At 37.4% G+C, this 13,754-nt stretch overlaps 2 protein-coding genes across 2 annotated transcripts; both read right to left on the bottom strand.

The window, feature by feature from the left end:
* Window positions 1–598: 598 nt before the first annotated feature.
* On the bottom strand, window positions 599–7,789 carry LOC149718639 (ATP-binding cassette sub-family C member 1-like). The gene is made up of 12 exons (XM_089850871.1): window positions 7,645–7,789; window positions 5,743–5,839; window positions 4,817–5,181; window positions 4,596–4,763; window positions 3,998–4,182; window positions 3,689–3,788; window positions 3,050–3,574; window positions 2,722–2,921; window positions 2,488–2,614; window positions 1,815–2,389; window positions 1,482–1,676; window positions 599–880 (listed from the first exon to the last, which is right to left on the bottom strand). The coding sequence occupies exons 1-12, from the start codon at window positions 7,756–7,758 to the stop codon at window positions 769–771; spliced, it is 2,763 nt and encodes a 920-aa protein (XP_089706997.1). The 5' UTR covers window positions 7,759–7,789; the 3' UTR covers window positions 599–768.
* A 434-nt stretch (window positions 7,790–8,223) lies between these two features.
* LOC149718640 (ATP-binding cassette sub-family C member 1-like) lies at window positions 8,224–10,453 on the bottom strand. The gene is made up of 8 exons (XM_089850873.1): window positions 10,346–10,453; window positions 10,171–10,289; window positions 10,031–10,089; window positions 9,581–9,706; window positions 9,331–9,510; window positions 8,983–9,157; window positions 8,656–8,910; window positions 8,224–8,570 (listed from the first exon to the last, which is right to left on the bottom strand). Exons 2-8 carry the CDS (start codon window positions 10,207–10,209, stop codon window positions 8,340–8,342), a joined length of 1,065 nt encoding a protein of 354 aa, XP_089706999.1. The 5' UTR covers window positions 10,210–10,289; window positions 10,346–10,453; the 3' UTR covers window positions 8,224–8,339.
* Window positions 10,454–13,754: the final 3,301 nt, after the last annotated feature.

Consider the following 13,754-nt stretch of genomic DNA (forward strand, 5'->3'; position numbering starts at 1 on the left):
TTAACCTTGAATAAATGATATTTATTGAAAAAACTGTATTTAAAATGCGCGAGCTAAAGTAAAGTTTAGCTAGAACATGTTTATTGACGTTTGTTACTTTTTATATCCAAGCTGTGATATTTGAACAAATGAAGAGTAAAAAAATAAAACATATGGAAATATTTAGCCTTGATTTTGACATGAAATAATTTATTAGGACTCGACTGGGACTTGATATATTTTATCAGGACTCGACACTGGGCTTGAGACGTAGTTTTGAAGCTGACGATAGGACTCGAGGACTCGATACCAGTTAAAAGACTCGACTCGAGATTCTATAAGAGCTTTTTTTGGGACTCGAGACTCGACTCGATGCCCAAAAAACTGGACTCGCACAGGCCTAAAAATAACGTTACTATGAATAAATCAAATAAAAAATCTACAACTTAAGCTCCTCAATAAAATGAACATTAAGATAATAAGGGAGAATACATGCTTTGGTCCCATTGAACCGAATTCCCATTCGACAGAACGGCTTTTTTGTGGTGTCCCATTTGACCGAACGTAGCCAAAAGGTGCGATTTTATTATAGTCCCATTGGACCGAAATTCTATTGAACTGGAAGAAGACATACTGTGTGGTTTTGCATTAAATATATTTTTAATTTCACAACTTATTATTTTTTGTTTAATTCAATTATTCCAAAGATTCACCATGTACAAATGATACTGCATGTCTGTCACTATACATATACTTTTCGAAAAAGTCACAACTGACATATTTCATATTTTACAAAAGTTTGGCGTCTTTCACCAATTCATAAAAAAGCGATTGTTCGTTCTTGAGAAGATTTTTCGGAGAGTCCAGTTCTGCTAGGCATCCTTTGTCCAGAACCAAGACCCTATAATGACAAATTTATAAAAACAGAATTCATTATTGTAAAATTATCAAAAAACCGAAAATGGATAACGCGATTTCCAGTGGTTAAGAATGCCATTCTTAACTATAATTCCCCTATTAAAATAATTCATTCGAAAATGGCGGTAGAAAAGTAATGCGGAACACAATGCAATATAACTCCCGATTTAGTTGAAATAATGATTAAACCATCGTTTCTTGAAACAATTCCTCACTTAAAAAAACATATTTAAACTCACACTGGGTGAAAGTCCATTTAGGTAGCTGATGTCAGAAAGAGTTTCGTTATCGATGTGGTTATTCCTTCTGTTTACTAACACCGATAGATGGCGAGTGTCGACATTTTAAATTTTAAGAAACGCCCTTCAAAACCTACGAAGTAGTCGAAGACTTACACGGCCTTCCCTAAGTTCAAAGTTCTTTTTACATAAATCCGTTTTGTCAAAACTTGAAAATACATCATATTGATAAGCATTATTTTTCAAAGGGAATTAAAAAAATTTAGGGCTAAGCATCAGAAGTTAATTGGATAAAGGCTAACAATTAAATGAATTTGTTTATGTGATTCCCAACAAATTACATACCTGTCATAATCCATAATTGTATTGATTCTATGGGCGATGGTGATGATCGTCGACGATGCAAATTCCTTCCGAATCGTCGCTTGAATGAGAGCATCCGTGTCCATGTCCACTGAAGCCGTCGCTTCGTCCAATATTAAAATCGTCGTGTTTCTCAATAATGCACGAGCTAAGCACACCAACTGACGTTGACCAACACTATAGGAAAACCGCAACGTTTGAGAGCTTGAAGCGAAAATTTACCACACGACATAGTTTGCGAAGCATTTAGGATTACACATAATCACTTGTCATTTAATTTATGTTTTTAAAAATGTTCCCAAAATTTCTATATACCTCAAATTTTGTCCACCTTCGCTGACCGGGAAATCGAGTCCGTTTTCGTGACCTTCGACGAATGGTTTCAAGTGAGAATGATCGAGAGCGGACCAGAGACTTTGATCGTCGTATTTTCCGAAAGGATCGAGATTGATCCTCAATGTTCCCGAAAAGAGAACAGGGTCTTGGGGAATGATAGCTAAACGCGATCGCAAATCGAATAACCCGATACTAGCGATCTTCACTCCATCGATTACTATTTCGCCGGCTGCTGCCTCGATGAGTCGAAACAGGGCCAAGGTCAGCGATGACTTTCCGGCTCCCGTTCTACCAACTACACCGACCTTTTCACCGCCCTCTATCGTGAAATTCAAATCTTTCAGTACGAGATTCATTCCTTCACGATACCGGGTACTATAGTTTTCAAAAATAATTTCTCCACATTCGGGCCATTGGGGAGATAACGAAATGTTTGGTTTATGCCATTCCGCTTCGGACTCCAAGTGGCAATACTCGTGAACTCGCTCCGCACACACGATTTGCGTTTCCAAACTGGTTATTTGGACTGCATTGACCTTTAGACTACTAATTAACTGTCAATGAGAAAATTGATATTTAAGTATAATATCCGATCCACATGCACGGAAACATAGTTGGAATGTTTTTATGTAATTTAACTTTTTTTTCTTACATTTAAAGCTGCACTCAACACAAATCCGACCATACCAGATGAAATAGTTCCTTTGCATAGAACAATAAAGAGCGACGAACAAAATATCAAGAAATTTGCCAGTAAATTAAATCGAACTGCCAGCCACCTTTAAAGATTGCCATTATTCAAATGGTGATTAATCTCATAACAAAATCAATACAATTAGAATGTTCAACAAGTTCGAGTCATTAAATTTTGACAAATAATATTTACCTTTGGTTCATGTTCATCATGTAATTGGCTGCGGTACTCTCGTCTAGAAGCTGAAGAAACCTTGTGTCGTATTTATTGCCCGCGTTGCTAGCTCTGATGACTGTAGAGCCAGCAACGGATCCAGAAACGTGGGAAAACAAAAAGGAGTTCTTCGTTCCGTAAATTCTTTTCAATTGACGATTTGAAGCCATGAAAAAACGCTAAGTTAAACCCATTAATAATGGTCAGTATTCACTCAAGAAGTAGTTTTGTCAAATCCACGGAAATCTCAAAAAGTAAGGGATCGAGACTGTCTTTTTCTCTGTTTGCTTTTAATTCTCGTTCTTACCTGAAGCAATGAATTCGCAGTAAAAACGACGGCAAATACAATGATGAAAAGAGGCAGTCCAATTGAAGCTGAAACCGTCGTTACAACCATTACTGATGTCGCTAACATAAAACCCCTAATCAATTCCGGTATCTGTTGGTCCAGATCGTCGATATCTTGCGAGAATCGATTCAGTATTCTACCAGCAGGCGTCGTATCGAAAAATGAAATTGGAGAGCGTAATATACGTCTTAACATGTCAGCGTGTAGCACTTTTGATGCTTTCAGAGTCGTAAACATGGAGATGACAACAGTAAGATGAATTGTGACACTTACAAAGAAGTTTAACACGCCGTAAACTGTAACTCGGGTTGTTCTTAAAACTGGGTCAACAGGTTCGCCATCTTTAGAGTCTTCCCCCCATAAAGCGAGCCAGTACATCATTACTTGATATACCAACGGAGCGACTAAATTAATGAGAAACAAGGCAACACAGCCAACGATTACCATTGCGTTCGCATAATGCTGGAAGACTGTAAGTGATGTCTGTGAAAAGTGTAATGGTTACGAACGACAGGAATCTTTACAACACTAAGGCCAAATTTGGCCCTAGAGTCAATAAAAAAAACAAGTATTTTGTTAATTGTTTTAAATGCATACATTTCCTTCCTTTAAGACCTCCTTAGTAATGAGTTTGGCGTTTTCATTATCTGTTCCATTCTTTTTAACATCAGCTGTCTTAGATACTTCCGAAATAATTCTGAAAAATAGTACAGTTTATCGAGGCTTCACAGCTCGGAACGCTCGATCTAAGTGAAAGGAATTCACTAATAGTATATTAACAGAATATTGGACTTGGACGTGTTTAGAGCGCAAGATTCAGATATGTCTTGTAGACAAAGGCAAATATTTAACTGTCGATCTTGATTCCTCCACTCAAATCTTCCTCAAAGTTTATTATTAACTTACTGCAGCTCTTCTTCTACTGTCTCTTTATAATCTTTCATATGTTCACCGAAATATTCACTAACTAGACTATTTCTGCTCATGATTTCATCAAACGTGCCTTTTTCTATTATTTCTCCGTTGTTCATGAAAAATATTTGGTCCACATCTCGAAGAAACGTTAAGCTGTGTGTCACTAAAACTCTGGTCTTTGTGCAAATGAAAAAATTGACCAGACATACTCAATTTAATAAAGAAGTATTATCAGGAGTTCATAAAAAACCACTCTTGGGGGGAGGGAAGTACGAAACTGATTAAAAGGAGTAAAAAACAAACTCCCACCGCTGCCTTAGCTGAATTTCAAGTTTTAATACAGTTTGGACAAGTTTATTCGCAGTATCAGAAGTCCATTAAATTAACCCATGTAGTAAACAATTACAATAGCTGGTATAGAATACGTCTCTGCTGGGGTAACAACTTCAGCTACAGTCTACTGTAATCTTTATGTCCGTTAACAGACTAATCCTTTAGATGGAGAACGTCAAAATCTTGTTGTACGCGATTTTTACCATTAGCTCTATGGGCAGTTTCGTACTTTCTCCCGGTTTTATGTATCCTATACTTTGTTTTTAAGTAATCCATTTGGTCCAATCACTCTGTTGAAAATGTGCTTGCCAACGTGCGAGTCAACAGCACCCAACGGGTCGTCCAGTAGATAAATATCATCATTGTGATAAATTGCTCTCGCGACGCTTACCCTTTGCTTTTGTCCGCCACTCAAGTTGATGCCCTTTTGAAACACGAGTGAATTACGGTAATATATTTGCATTGATCGAAACATACTCTTTCTCCAATCTCCGTGTCATCGTGAGCGGGGAGAGCCTTGATATCAATATCTAAAGCGCAGCTCTCAATGACTTTCTTGTATTTGTCGTCGTCGAAATCGTCAATGAACAAGATATTTTTTCGAAGAGAAGTGTTTTCGATCCACGGCTGCTGAGTGACGTACCCAACTTTACCGTTTACTTTCACTTGTCCATCAATTTTATCCATTTCGCTAACCAACGCGGATAAGAGGGAAGACTTCCCAGAACCCACTGGGCCCACAACGGCAACTAGTGCCCCGTGAGGCACTTGGAAGTTTATGTCCCTCAGACATGCGGGCTCAGCTTCATTCCAGCGGAATGTTGCATTGGATACTTCAACAGCTGCAAAGAGTTTAGTTATATTGAAATATCACAATTTAATTTCGAACGTAACTTAACATTCGCAAAACTCGGAAAAAGTTAACTAGGTATCGTGACACAGCGTTAAAGGCTAGCAGCATAAAATTCAGCAAAGAAAAGTTCAATATAACCTCTAATTTGTTCTAAGTTAATGTTTTATATTAAATTTAAAGTGCATTGGTTCGGAAAGAATATCTTCGAAGTTGAACTACCAACTCATGCCTGTCACAAGAGAAAATAGAAGAGAGTATAATACTTCCTTCAAAATACAACTTTAGGGATTCTTGGAGAGGTAGCTGCTCCTCGTCCCCGCCTCTAAGCCCATAGGTTGTTTTCCGGGAAATATTTCTCTCTCTCTAAAAGCTGTGAAGGGGCTATCTTGGGACGGCGGGATCGCAACGCTAGAACGGTAAGAATCTAACCCCTCAAACGAGGCGCAGCACGCGGAGGCAGAGGTATTATACACTCCTCTATTTTCTCCTGATATCATTTATTGAATCTGAGCAGTTTTCGAACTTCAAGCTAATGAAGTATCTTATTTACCGTATTTTCCGTCATTTGAAGTTTTACTTCTGTCAGTATATGCATCGGTTTCAGTGCAATTCAAAACTTTACTGATTCTTGAAATAGAAACTTTGGTCTGTAATAAAGGTGGAAATACAATTTTATGTAACATTCGTTATTCTAAAAACGAAGGAAAGTAGTGCCAGTGCATCAGTTTCATGTGGTCTATCCCATTACCATCTTTAAGAACGGGGGTTTAAGCTTATGATCCCAGCCCATCTGCGTTTAATGGCCTTAGATGAGAGGAATATCAGGCTGTGCCGTTATAGTTGACTTTCCCCTTCCCCCTTTGATTCTCATTCTTATACTTCCTCACTGTTCCAAGCGTCATTCTCTTCAGTTACCTTGCCTTCTCTCAGCGCTCACTGGTTGAGGCTATTGACTAGACTTTTAGTTTTTAGCCACATCGTATATACGATGGGCTATTAGTTTGACCATGAGTTAATAATATGTTAGCTCCCTATAAGTTACTCAGGCAATTCATTTTTATACTCCAGCGTTTTCTCCCGCGCCGCCGGCTTCCCAATTATATGCGACGCTCTGCGGCCGCCACGTGAACGAAAATCTTATTTACTCTTCTTTCCGGTTTTCTTCGGAAGCGTGTGTAGTGGAAGCTAGCCATTGATATCGGAGCTATTTAAGCAGCCAAATATTTCGCTCAGTAGCCTCGGTTAAGAAAACAGTTAAGAGATCAGTGGATTGGATTTAGCTCAGTTGTATAATTTTCTTCTTTCAAGACACAATAACAACTCTTATCTTTAGCATTCTTTGTCAATATAGGCAAATTGCATTGAGTTCCTGCATTTTTTTGTCTCAGTACTGACACAAACGCCATAATTTAATGTTAAATTGTTAAAAGATAAAAATTGACGACTAAAACACTCCCTTGGTGAAAATGCAGCCGACGACTCGAGGTCGAGGAGCCGTACGAGCGGGATTTTTTTTTTCCGACAAGAGAGAGCGCAACATTCGGATTCTTTTCCCGCGCGGGCGAAATGAGAAGAAATCGCTGGATACATTACGCCTATGGAGCCTGAGTAACTTATAGGGAGCTAACATATTATTAACTCATGGTTTGACCTGATGTGTAGAAGAAGTTTCGTTTGTTATTTTTAAGTAGTACTTCGTAAAACCACTTCTAGGTGGCGCTGGTTCCATAATTTTTGCGTCAACATTGTTTAAATTAATAAAATATATCTTCTTCTCCACCACCATCGGGAATCGAACCCGGGACCTACGGCTTGCCAGCCTCATACTATAGCGCTTCCTCTACAGTGGCTTGTTGAAAGAGGTTTGCAGGAGAGATAACAAAAGTATATAGGAGCGGTCCGAGCTGTGCTTAGTAACTTGTGAGCTCCAAGAGAGAGGAATGGGAGGGATATAGATCTGGTCCGAGCGGGCGAGGATTCTATAGAAGCGCGCTTTGGTTTTTTGGTTTCTTCTTAGCTACAAGGTATCGATGGGACTAATAGTTTTACCCGAAGAGTAGTGGTAATAGTAGTAGTATTAGTAATTAAATTAGTAGCGGGCGTTGGCGACATGTGATTCACGTTGCCAAGAAGCCATTGAAAAATTATTTATTGCAGTAGGGATAGCGAGAGTACGTAAACGATGTGCCTTAATTATGGGCTAAACCATCTTGTATTCTCCTCAGTTTCGGTTTCTTCGGAAACCCATAGTAAGGAGTTTCATCATTGTAACTCACGGGCAACTTGGGCAACGATAAAACCTTCGAAGGAAAAACCGACTGACATCTCGTCAACTATTTTATGGATATACTTTCGATCCATACTTAAGTTGTTATTAAATTATTTCTGTAATTAATCTGCGTTGGTGCTACTTCCCTTCTGAAAACTGACGTAAGTTCCGAGTTTAACTAACCAAGGCTAAAGTTTGAATTAGTTGCGGTAAATAACGCGCTGCTATAGCGACTATGCGAATTAACTGAGTTGAAACGAAGGCTTTCCTTACAGTAAGAACGTTCGCATCGTCCATCAGAACAAAAGCGGCAAAACAGCATAGACCAACCATAAAAAAATAATTAATAGATCAAGTTAGTAACATCGCTTCAAAATATGAGCTAAGGCTCATATCAGGAATACATCGATTTCAACTACTTGGAATCTTTAACATGTCATTTTCTCTAACCTTGAACTAAAGGGGAGGAGTTGAAGAAACCGTCACCTCTAATTTAATTAAACTTAGATGCCAAGGGTACAATGACGATTACCCGAAACCCATAAGTAACCCAGTAGGCCTTTTAAAATAGCCAATGATTAGTGAGTAGCCCCTCGACGCGCTACCTTTAAGGATACTATGACGATTACCCGAAACCCTCAAAGTAACCCTTTATCCCAATGCCATTAAAATCGCGAATTATTAGTTAGCAGCCCCTCGACGTTTAACAATACTAAATATTGATTACACACGTACTGCACAATTGCAAAATAGATTTTAAGGCGAAGAAATGTTGAAGTTGCTTACTATAGGCCTATATTGTTATTTAAAAGAGAGAGAAACACATCTGAACCCAAGTGAAAAATACACTTAATGTGAAGTATATCGAATGAACCCTTTCATTTGTGTTCTGAGTGCCGACTTACTATATATGGTGCAGTAGTCACAAGACAGAAACTGAAGCCATATAAATGTGCTCGTTTTTTCAAGAACGAGATTTCTTGTTTCCTTAAATCGGAAACAATTTCTTGGAAGGAACTTTCCCAAGCGTACAATTTTAAAACACGAATTCCGTTCAATATTTCACTCATCATTTTGACTCTCTTGTCAGTTATCTTCATTTGCAGATTCTGCGAAATATGGTAAAGATATATGAGCTTGAACAGTTCAATAATAACAAGTTATTTTAAAATATCTCATTTATCTTTATCTTACTTGAATGTTTTTAGATTTACTGGTAATTAAAACAGAGATTGGAATACTCAAGATAAAAACCAGAAGGCCAATGAAAGAAGAGACACCAATTTCATTGTATAAAAAGTAAGAACATAGAACTAGGTTGACAGGGATGGACCACAGAAATGCTATTTGCGTTGAAAGAACAACGAATCGACTTGTATCGATGTAAATTGTGTTTAAAATTTCTCCCATCGTCATATCACTTCGATCGATATTGGACAAACGTAAAACCTGTGAGATTAGTAAAAACAATCATAAATTAGTATTAATATACTACCAAGAATACGTAAGCTGAAGATTGACCTTTTTGTAAAGGGCGTGCATAGTTGCGGATTTCAGTCTTAGGCCAAATTTAGTGGAGAAAATGCCCACACCTTCCAGTAACAAACAATTTGCCATTCCAGCAACTCCCATTAGGCATGCGTAGAATACACCCTTCCAAAGAGGTTCGTCGCTCGAAGCAAAGTCTACAAGTAAGCTAAAAGTATAGAGGTTTTGATTTGACGTGAAGTGTATCATTAAAGAATATTTAAATATATAACATTGTTCATATCCTCGTATAACCACGCGTAAAATAATTAATGATCTAAAAGCCAAACAATGGTCACCAAACTAATAACAATGCTAAGTTTTAGAAAAAAAATATGGTACCCAATTATGAATGGAGTTGTGAAAAAAACCGCATCCGCCAAAACTTGGAAGATGGCGCCAGCCAATACTAATTTCCACACTGTTTTAAAACAGGCCATTTCAATGGAAATTAAACTTTGCTTATTAGTATCGCTTTTTTTTCCCTTCACGAGGCTTTCCATTTCTACATCATCGCCGTCACTAAAATATAAGTTGAAATAATTAAGAAAAAAGGCTTCGAAGTGCGTGTAGAATGAATCTTTACACGTACGTTTTACTTGGTTTGTAATTCCAATAATTTTGAAATTTCCGTGACACGGTTAATGCTTTGTCCGAATCGTTCAGCTCGTAAACATCCGATGGTGTTAGAGTAGTCTTCCAACCATTCCACACAGCCCTGAAAACGACAGTTTCTTACAGCTAACAATAAGTAATTAAAGACCTGATAACTTTCAATGATTTATTTATTAGTAGTGTTCGGATTTTCCCAACTATTCTTGGAACTGGGTTCCTCAGATTGCTGTCATATTGGCTTGTGCACAATGACGCCCTGCAAACGTTGGAGCTCATGGAAAACAAAGATGGCTGTTCATAGTTCTAAGGTTTAATATGGATCCTTGTAGCACATTGGCTCACAAAAGATTTCGCGATAACCTCAGAGATGTTGCTGGTATTATGTAACGGATCTTAATCAGAATTATTTAGTTACAAATAACTTTACCTCGTGAGCCACGAATGTACCATGCGCGAACAGAAAGACGCTGCTTCTTCCGGTGATTTCTAAATTTTTTTAAAACAAAAACGTAAATAGCTATGCAGAATTGAAAACCGTCATGTCAAAAAAAATTGCTCCATCGTTACATTATTGCGTTTGTTTTCATCGGAAGAGCCCTCCGACATGGCGCCAAGGACAAGAATCGATAGTACCAAGGGGAGGTTTACTGATTTTATTATAAGCCCAAAATCATCCTTCCTGCACTCTGAGGAAAGAGAGTACAATTTAAATTGGCTTATAAAAAATAAGTTATTTATAGACCTCTAAGTAGTTATCCATGATGTATGATCTGAAGATAATGACTTCACTAACTGCCGTGAGAGACCAGAATAGAAGATTTATCCCAGACGAAACGACCCCTCCTCTTCGACCAAAGCAAATTGCAACTAATAGTGCCAATACCTGATAAATTAATTTACGTTATTCCACTGGCTCAATTATGATAAACGAGTCATCAAGGGGAGATGTTTGTAAACTCTTTAGCTCGCATTCAAACGGCCCTTCTCTTAGACGCTGATAAAAAATATATACAGCACTGTAATAGGGTTTTACGAGACTGTTCACTACGTTTGACTTTTTGTAAAAAGTACGATGTGCGAAAAAAACTATTCACGGACAGCAAAATTGCTAAATTACTTCCTCAGCTGTATCTTACTAAAGTTCCAAATTTCATTGCCGCTGCCACGTTGTCGACCGTCTGAAAATCGTCATGATACACTTGATTCGCTAGCTTCATCGCACTTAGAGTTGCCAATAAAATCAAAACAAGCTGAAATATTCGGAGAATCATTTATATTTTTTGCAATGTTTAAAATTAACTTATCATACGTTTAGTTTTTTTAAATATGAACTATTTTACTTTCAATGATTACTTTATTTCCGAACAATTTATCATTAAAGGACTTACTATTTTCGTGATGTTGAGTATGGAATAAGGTAAAGGCTTCTGATTGGTTCTGGAAACTAGGGCTACTTCCAAGGGAAATAAGAGCCAAAATATTCCACATGGCACCCAGACTAAGACAGTGTTTTGGAAGCATGGCGTAAAATCAGGGTTGTTGGTGTACCATGTTAAGTTGGAATCCTGAAATCAAAAAAAAAATAAATATTGAGAATCAAACCGTTTTAAATAGAAGTCGAAAACTTTTCAGTAACGTTACTCTTATGTAGTAGGCACGCACAAACAAATATTTTTCCAATGTACCGACATCTTGGAAAATGGGGGTCAGAAATATAAAAAACCTGCTTAACGTTTTAACGTTCGCGCGTTTGGTACACAGATTCCCTATATCCTACAGGCGGGCTTTTTTTTTGGGTTTCGGTTTTGGCAGCCCGAACAGTAAAAACCTTCATTATGGAATATATGTCGGGCGTTTTAACCGATTTTACTAATATTTAGTATACAGGTTTTCTTATAACCTATATACGCGCCTTATCGCTTTTGGGCTTGGATTTTCTCGTCATATTTTTTTAAATTAATGGACTTGTGATAGGTTAACTACAAAGTTAAACATAATGAAGTGAACTATTTTCAAATTTAGAGCGTGCTCTTCCGTTTCAAAATCATTTTGCATTTTAAATGTCAGATAATAAAATATAAGATTTAATAAAAGTAAGAAAACTTCCATTTTAGCTAAGCACTATACTTCTAATATCTTAAATATTATTTAAACACGCTTATGTTCATTTTATTTACCCAAAAAGACGACTGGCAAAAGTTATCCAAAATTTGCGACGACATTCTTGAAACCGAATTGAGTTTTATCCGTTATAACTTTCGGTATTTATTTTAAGACTGCATTGAAGCGTTCTCCCAAGTTATAATATAAAATTTTCTTCCCCTATAATGGCAAATGGCTTTAACTATCTTGCTTAACCTACAAGATATGATTTCAAGCAAAAATAGTTTATTCTGTTTCTAAGTGATAAACACGTTATCGCAATTTGTACGAAAATACTTTCTAAAGCCATGAACCGATGCGAGAGTAGATTAACTAAGAGTAAAAAATACAACATTTCAAGCGAGGGCTATAAACCTGTCCTTTCAGAGCTAGATTGGAACATTAGCACCACTATCGTGAGATTGCCTGTAGCAATAATAGTAGTTGGTAGGAGCAATAGAAGAGGTGGTGGTACCGATTAAGGTTGCTTGTGATCTTAGCATATTCAGTGTCTTAAATGTTTAAAACAAAACACATTAGTCACATTTACGGTTGTGATTTACTCCTAGTGGATTGGTTCTTCTTACAAAATAATAAGACAGATAACGCGGAAAGAACGGCGTTTCAACTACTTTTAATCTAACTATTAGATTGTTAGTTGGAAATTGGAATCGAGTTTTAAGGTGGCTCCCCCCGCCAGGTGCAGCGCCTTATCAAATGTCCTCTGAATGTTCAATCCCATGTTGCAGAAAATGTGTGGTATCTATCACACCAGTGCAAAATCCATGAATTTACATAAAAGATCTTGTTGAATTTTGGCCACTGTAGAGCCTATCGGCAGTGGCGTCGCCAGGGGTTTTTTGGAGGCGCTTGAGCCCCCTGAAAATTCTCTGAAGCCCCTCCTAAAATTTCTTAAAAGCGCTCCCTTATATTTACCTAAAGCCTCTCCTAATTATTCAGTTGGGGTGAATTGAAGTTTTTACTATATGAAAGTGAAATACACATAGAAACACTATTTCATAGTCCTGATATAGTTAGTCTAGGGATGCACCGATATCGGTCCAGCCGATATTATCGGCCCATAAAAAATAATATTTCCCCATGAATATCGTTTCCAAGAGTAGAATCAGCATTATTTAGGACCATTTACGTTTTTACTTTGTTTTATTAGAGACACGTGTCACAGTTCTTTCGTTTAATGTGGTACCAATACATATTTCAGACTTAACCCCCTTCCTTAAAAATGGTGTGGTCTAACTTAAATCCTTGCTTGGTTTTTAGTAAAAATGCAGCTCCTTTCCTTGTTCAGCATGATGTAGCGTTATAAGCAGACTTATGGACCACAAGTGAAAAGTTCAAAATGTAAATTAGTGACACCAAACACATTAGAGAGCGTCAGTGTCGACTTCGATTGTCTACGGGAGGTATGGGAAACCATTGAAATTACTTTCTCATAGTCGTAAACAACGGCATAGAACTGAGATTGTGGAAAACCTTTCATTTTTAAAGGCAAATGTTAAATTGTGGGCATAAATTTGTTTGATGTGTTTCAATTAGTATTCACTGAGTACTTAATTTCTTGTAAATTTTTTCCCGGAAATATCGGTTTACACAAAGCCGATATATTGGTGCATCCCTAATATAGTCAATGTCAAGTTATATTCAAACATTTTAACACTAATAAAATTAATTGTTGTGATGCGAAAGCTCTTGTGATAAAACATGCGTTCAGTCCTTAATTACTTTTTACTCTATTATTACTTTATTACTCTAATATTCGCCTTATAGACAAGAGGGTGTCATGATAAAAGTGATGTGTTTTGAAAAATTGGAAACACAATACTTTAGGGAGGGCTTAAGCCCTCCCAATTTCGAGACCCTGGCGACGCCACTGCCTATCGGACCCACCAGAAGAAGTGCAAGGCTTGTTTCAATTGCTGCAAAAAGAAAGAAAGAAATTTTGGGTATTTTCAAAGACGACTTAAATGAGAATGACGCAGAGTGGGTCG

This window comes from Phalangium opilio, unplaced genomic scaffold (assembly GCF_054372755.1).
Source record: "Phalangium opilio isolate 3A_F unplaced genomic scaffold, DU_Popi_V2 ptg000002l_1, whole genome shotgun sequence".
Classification (NCBI taxonomy): domain Eukaryota; kingdom Metazoa; phylum Arthropoda; class Arachnida; order Opiliones; family Phalangiidae; genus Phalangium; species Phalangium opilio.